Genomic DNA, 7318 nt, shown 5'->3' with positions numbered 1-7318 from the left:
CTCTCTCTCTCTCTCTCTCTCTCTCTCTCTCTCTCTCTCTCTCTCTCTCTCTCTCTCCTGATATCGAGATATCAAAATATCCCGTCGTGAAAGTACAGTCGATGAACGCGCGAAGTCGTCGGAAAGAGTTCCACGACCGCTTAGATTATACGCACACCTGCGCGATCATGGACACACTATGACGATGATCTCTGCTCGAGAAAATGATTCAGCTCTGAACAGCATATTGTGCACGCTGAAGGGAAAATCGCGCCACGAGTGGCGGATTAATCATTACCGTTGATACGAAGCTCGAAATTCATTTGCCTGCGTCTTAGCCTAATTAGTTACGTAAGTGATTGATGAAATCTCGCGACGTTCGCGTGTTAAATGCGTACGCGAGGCAACGAAATCCGTCGTGAGGAGGATCTCGCCGAGATATGACGGATTCACATCCGACCGAATCAATCCGCGCGCAAGACATAGTCGTGCAGTATTCTCAGAGTGCATTCGTCAAGTTGGAGATCGATCGTGCGGATAAATATATTTATAGATTTATTCGTGAGATAAGATATTCACCGAATGGGAGTGCTCGACAAAGAATAACAGTGGGGAGACCCTCCCACGAGTGTCGTAGGCTCCTCCGCGCTGCAAATGCAATAGAGATTAATCGACGAGAGGGTACTTGGTCAGTCGATTTTCCGTAAAATACGTCGCATTTTCCATTAACGATCGCGCGACGTGTCTGTTAATTAGGCGCGACTAATTGCGAAGAACCAAGTGTGTGTGTGTAATCTCACTGAACTTCATTCGCCACACGGCAGCACCGCCGGCTGCTGCATTTCCCCCCAAAAATGCATGGCGACTGACGCGCGGCTACGGTTTAACGAAATTTCGCAGCGCCTATTTCAGCGTCGTTTCCGCGTTCGATCCGCGCAACAAAAAACGTGTTATCGCCCGATCAGGAGCGGTGTCCCGCGTCTCGCCGGTGCGTAAACTGCGTCGAAAGTTTCGGGGTGTGAATAAATCGAACTTGAAGGAGAGGAAGAGCCATTAATCTCGGCGCGATGTCGATTATGCTTGCATCCGCGAAAATCCTCGCAAACTTCTCAATCGGAGCAAATGCACGGGACGCGTACACACACATACACACATACAAAACAGGCGCACTCACAGGCGACGGACGGTTTACAGTCTCTTAGGAAACTTCCTTTCTAGAACGCGTTGTTCCTGTCAGCGATAAAACGTTTATGGCGGTGGTGCGCGAGACATTAGTGTGTCGTGTTGCCGACTCGTTGACAATGATCGTTCTCGAGAATCTTCTTGCTATCGGTGCGACATTGATCGACGTGAAAAAGTCGCACGACAAGGTGCTGCCCCGAAAATGTATCTGGTCTCTCGATTAGGCGATCACGCGACGTTCTTCGCAAAAGTCTCACGTTTGACATTCGAGAGAGTCTAAGAGAAACTAAGCGCGTTTCAAATAAATAATTTCGAGTAATCGTCGCGGAATAAGACCAGATGCGACTCGAACGCTTCTAATCTCGTTCTCTCTTCGTGGTCTTCGACTCGTAATGGCGATGGAGATGGTCACGTGGCGCGATCCCACGTAGAGGACGAAACTAGTCCGACACGTAAATGGTTATTTGACTATTGTGTTTTCTAACGTCAAGGCGTCGCCACGATGATTCCGATTAGCGAAAACGCGCGGCAGATTGCACGGAGCGAGTGGCGCGCACGCGCACCTCCGCGCCGCGTTATGTAAATGACGTTCGCGCGCGCGCACGCTCGCTCGCTCCGCCATGAGAGACGCGCGTGCACGCGGGCAGCTGGACGTCGCCATTACGCTGCGCGGCGCCGGAACTCTTCCGTCGTAGGAGACGGAAGACACTTCCCACACGGCGTAGAGAGAGAGAGAGAGAGAGAGAGAAAGAAAGAAAGAGCGTCGCGACGCCGACGGCGATGTGTCGGCCGCGTCCCGGCGCGTAAGTACGCACCGCGCTTCGTGTTGTATGCATATATACATTCGTTGGGGCCGCTAATCACCGCATCGCCATCTTGGACGAGTCCACTCCGTCGTCGGTGGTGACTCTGGCTGATTCCGGCCGGCTGCCGAGACTCCGGCGAAGAGAAGCCACGCGCACGCACGCATTTCACGACGCACGTACGCATCGTGCTTCGCGCTCGCGGCTCCCTTTTCTCTCTCTCTCTCTCTTTCTCTCTTCCCCTTCGAGGCGGCGTGAAGCGACGACGCGATGTTATATATACATAGTATCGTCGCTTCGCGCCTCGTCGTCGTGCCGCGCCGTGCCCGGCCGATGTCAGCCGGCATCGCCCGACTTTCTCAGGTGCATCGCCGCATCGTCCACGCGGCGTCGCCCGGTCGTACATGCGTGGGCGTTCGCAGGGCCGTAGCTAGGGTGTGACGCAAAACGGGGCACCCCCGGTGCTCTTCCACGTCGAAAGTTTCGAAAATTTTTGCGTCTTTCGAATTCTTCAACGTGTATTTTCGGCTCTGTCGAATCGCGGTGGATTGCTGGGAGATCTCGCGCGATCATTTTTGCACGAAAAATATACGCACATGGAAATGCGAGTAAAAAGATGATTTTCGTTGCGACGGGTATGATAATGTGTGTTCTTAAGTTTGTCCGACTGATCTCTTCTGTCCTTGTAGCGCGATGATTATCACGCATCTGGAAATGATGTCGCGTCAGAAAAGTTCAACAACGTGACACGTACGCAACCCTCGCTTCCCCGGTCTCCTTGCTCCGTAACTGTCATTGATCCGCTCTTATGACTTCTCGTAACGATGCCATCGCGATCGGTGCAACATCTTTTGATGGACGTAACTAGGAATATAGCAGAACGTGACGTGTATCTAATCAGACGAGGAATCGCGGCCAGAAAGCGGTAGAAAGTTGCGTGTAATTCAACTAAATTTTCAATGAACGTCAAATTGAATTAATCGCGAGGACCGTGAAACGGGCCTGGAACGCGATGTTACCTCGCTATGCAAATTTACCACGCGACGTGTGGATTTCGTTGCGCGGCATGATCAAACAACATCAAAAGAGCGCATCCATCATTACGTCATTTGTTCTTCCGGCCGCCATAAATGAGGCGAGAGAGGTCGAATGGACGTCGTCGTCGTTAGCAAAATACTGTAAAAATTCAGCCGGGGAGACGCGCGCCGAAACGGAAGCCATTTTTTCACAGTGGATTAAGTAGCAAAGTCGATGGTGCGAAATAAAAAGCAACTCCGAGATATCGAGAGTATCATCGATACTTCTTCCAGCAACGAGGTATCGATAGCACCCACCATCACCACCACCGCGACAACCACCCCCTACCTCTCGTACTCGGCGTCGCGTGCCGCAGTCCATGCTTGTCGCTCGCCGGCTTTTCCGACGCCGCTAAACAAGACGCGGCATGCACTCCGCTTACCGTCACGCCTCCTCCCTCTTTCTCCTTCCCCTCCCTCTCTCCTTCCTCTCCAGGCTCTGAGAGAGAAAGAGAGAGAGAGAACGCGCGCGCGCGCGCGCTTCGTCACCTCCGCACCCCCTCCTCTCTGACTCCTTTCCTGCTCCGCTCTCGCCCTCTCGCCTTTCTCTTTCTTCGATCAATAAAATAGCCCATCTCCCGCGAAAGCTTATCGCTCGTTTGAATTTTAGCGTGAGGATGCCGGCCGACTTTTTTCGAGTGCCGTCCGTTTTATCTTTCCCTCCCTTCCTCTCGCACGGTGATCCATCTTTTCTTTCCTCTCAATTACGGGAGAAACCGCGCAAAGTAATACTGGAATCACGATGATTCGGATTTCGATCGACCGACATTCGTTCCTGGTTGGGAAGTCTTGTATGTATGTGTGTGCGTGTGCGAATTTTCGCTCACGAATAATGTAATAAATATCAATCCGGAAATTTGCACATGTTATAATTTTCCACGTGAAAGAATGTATTCAGTTGTGTATTTATATGTATTGTGCTCTGCTTTAAATGACCTACGCGCAAACTGGTTTATCCTGCACGTCCTTTGTTAATGTGTAAATAATTGTGGATAATTTGGATGATTCACGCGATATGTGGTTTGTTTTTATGGTTGCAGATCAAAGAACTTGTTCTTGATAACTGTCGGAGTACGCAAATCGTGGGTTTGACAAGCGAGTTTGTCTCCCTAGAATCATTAAGTCTCATCAATGTGGGTCTTACCAGTCTAAAAGGCTTCCCAAAGTTACCCAGTCTTAAAAAGGTACGCTCATCGCAAAGTATCCAAGATGTGACGACTGTTAAATATTACAGAGGGAAAGTGTGTAAATATTTAACGCGTCGTTTAAGAAGGATACATTAATGATATAACTCTGTTTGCCGCGAGAACGAATCTTTTCTCGTGATGTAAATGCAAAATGTTGTTCTGTTATGTAGCTGGAGTTGAGCGACAATCGGATTTCGGGCGGTTTAAATCTGCTCGATTCGAGTCCCAAATTAACTCATCTGAATCTGAGTGGGAACAAGATCAAAGATCTCGACACGCTACAGCCGTTGGTAAGTTCTCACGCTTATTGTGCATTTCCCGAGGCGCCTATTTGTTGTCAAGTAAGATAAACAATCGCTATAATGCAAGGTCCTTTTGTATTTCAGAAAGAGTTCAATAATCTGAAGAACCTGGATCTCTTCAACAATGAAGTGACAAATATGGATAATTATAGGGAGAAAGTCTTCCATCTGATCCCTAGTTTACGATATCTCGACGGGTATGTCATAAATTATTATTAACCGGGAGCATACGTGCCAAGTTATCTTTCGTAAACCAACTAATCATTGTTTTGTCAATTAACTTTCAGATTTGATGCTGATGACGACGAAGTTGATGAAAGCGAGGACGACGAAGTGAACGGAAACGAAGACGGAGATGGCGACGCTAATGAAGAAGAGAGCGAAGATGGTTGGTTGAGAAAAAGCTTTTTATAATAATTATATATCGTAGATGGTAATATGATGTTCATTTATATTAAATTACAGTTTCAGACGAAGAAGAAGAAGAATACTTAGATGATGAGCCAGGATTAGATGTCGTCTACAAAGAAAACCTCGAGGTAAATTTTGCTCGCCTTGTATTTTGAGTAATTTATAACGCAGAAGCGCGCGCGCGCGTTCACTGATGCGATACGAAGCTTAAAGATAAACGGTATGTTCATCGAGTTCTTCCGCTCATTAGATACTCATTATCTGTAATGTAATTACGAAAATGTGTAACTCCCATAACTCACAGTACGATGACCCAGTTTTTCAATGTAATTAAAAATAAATATGTCGATATGATAGGATGACAGTGACGAAGAAGATTATATGGGAGAAGAAGAGGAAGAAGACGATGAGGAAGATAACGAGGATGAAGAGCAAGACGAGGAGGAAGGTACGAAACTTTAAGATTCCTCTTGCTTTTTTCTTGTTTTTGCTTAGAGTTTTAAAGCTAGTTCAACTGCTTTCGACGCAGTTTAATGTAACGAATATAAGACGAATAAGAGAATCTGGATATTGAAATTATTATTGAAATATATCTTTGTTTACATTTTGTACTCTATTATTAACTAACTCTCATGCTTTTGTACAACGGTGTTGATTACGTTCTGTGCAGAATTGTCACCAGTACGAGGAAAGAAAAGAAAACATGAAGACGGAGGCGATTCAGGGAACTAGAACACTTAAGATGGAGGCAAATTTCTGGTACTGTTGAATGAGTGTAAAATTCGTATAAATAATAATAATTGCGACGCCGAGTGAACAGCTGGGAATCAAACTAACCGACCGACCAATGACAGACTCTACAGTTAGTGATGTGAATTTATCAGTAAATCATTGACTGAGGAAAATTGTCTGTGTAACAACAAAAGATTTGCCGTTGAAGGAGAAACAGAATATGAATGGAAGATACGAGAGATATAAGGGGAAGAAAATGTATGATGCTGACATAAAAATAGGGCTGCATTCCAGCTGGACACAGCACAGTTTTAGTTATACTAACGATATTTTATATAGAGTATATAGTTAGAGTATTAGTGATGTTGCATATAGAGTGCACGGAAGATCGAATATTAAATGAATCGTGAAGAGAAAGCGTGAAAGAAGGAGAGGGCGAAATTGGTAGAAAGAAAGAGAGAGAGTGAGAGAATGAGAGAGCGTGCGCACAAATATACGCGCACGTGTATGTGTGTGTGTGTGTGCGTACGTGCGTGCATGTGTACGTATGTATGTATGTATGCGCGCGAAAGAGACAGAAATAGAGAAGAAGGTGGCAATGGAGTTTTACACTTGAAGGAGCATATTTGTCTGTTAGCTCCAGTCGGCCAAAGGCTGGTCACGCTGGAATGCGGTCATCGTTAATCAGTACTAAGGTTACATAAGTTACATTTTAAATACATTATTATTGTACCGTGAAAAAAAATAAGTATAGAGTAAATGCGAGGAACAACTTTTGTACAGGTTTACACCATACATCGAGGTGCATTATATGCCTCTGTGATTTTTGGGACAGAAAATAAAGAGAGAAATATATGTTGCTCATGTATGTGAGCGTATATATCCGACGAGGGTGGGACGGGATCGAGTAGTAAGTCAAAAGAAAAAGAAAAAAAAAACAGAAAAGAAGAAAAAAAGGTAACCGGGAGTCGCTGTGAACGATGTCGAACATACGTTAGCACATTTCTTCCTCTTAGAAATGTGCGACTCGGTATCAACGCGAAACGGCTATCGGGTTTAGCGGGTAGAAAAGTAAAGAAAGAAGAAATATCGTAATATCTATTATCGTTTTCAAACCCGCGATTCCGGACGACAGGAAAGAGGGAGTTTAGACCGACGTTTACCCGACGAATGGAAAACACGAAATTCCTCAAATACACCTCGATCGACGTGTTGAGCGTTTTTGCGAACGCGGGCACGGTGTTATCCTAACTTAGACTTTTTTCTAGTAAGCTTTAAGTTCCAGATATCCTATGTATGTACCAACGGCGATCGGCCGCCGCCCGGCGCATGGCTATTAGGATTATTGTTATTTACTCTCGGGCATTGCGTAAGAGGAAAAGAAAGAATTATTATGCTCTATTATAACGTAAAGAAAATCGATTTGATTATTGCAATATTTACGATCTGCAGCAACATTTCACTTTCAAAGACAATTGTACAGCTATTGGATTATTTGCTTCGTTTTTTTTTTCTTTTTATATACACATGTGTATGTACATATATGTAGGACATCGCAGAGAGCTCTCTATCGTATTTTCTTTTAATTATATATATATATATATATATATATATATATATATATATATATATATATATATATATAT

At 45.3% G+C, this 7318-nt stretch overlaps 1 protein-coding gene across 1 annotated transcript in view; it reads left to right on the top strand.

The window, feature by feature from the left end:
- Positions 1-6755, top strand: part of LOC116842413 (acidic leucine-rich nuclear phosphoprotein 32 family member A-like) — a 9591-nt gene extending 2836 nt beyond the window's left edge. The window contains exons 2-8 of the mRNA XM_032811616.1: positions 4081-4224; positions 4398-4517; positions 4614-4726; positions 4817-4917; positions 4995-5068; positions 5298-5388; positions 5611-6755. Coding sequence (XP_032667507.1) covers positions 4081-4224; positions 4398-4517; positions 4614-4726; positions 4817-4917; positions 4995-5068; positions 5298-5388; positions 5611-5672 — 705 coding nt within the window. The 3' untranslated portion in view covers positions 5673-6755. The remainder of the gene's footprint in view (positions 1-4080; positions 4225-4397; positions 4518-4613; positions 4727-4816; positions 4918-4994; positions 5069-5297; positions 5389-5610) is intronic.
- Positions 6756-7318: the final 563 nt, after the last annotated feature.

Source organism: Odontomachus brunneus, unplaced genomic scaffold (assembly GCF_010583005.1).
Source record: "Odontomachus brunneus isolate Ranch 3 - 2012 unplaced genomic scaffold, Obru_v1 Obru_scaffold_002, whole genome shotgun sequence".
Lineage (NCBI taxonomy): Eukaryota > Metazoa > Arthropoda > Insecta > Hymenoptera > Formicidae > Odontomachus > Odontomachus brunneus.
The sequence above is the reverse complement of the archived record's forward strand: the minus strand, read 5'-3'. Positions and strand labels throughout refer to the sequence as shown.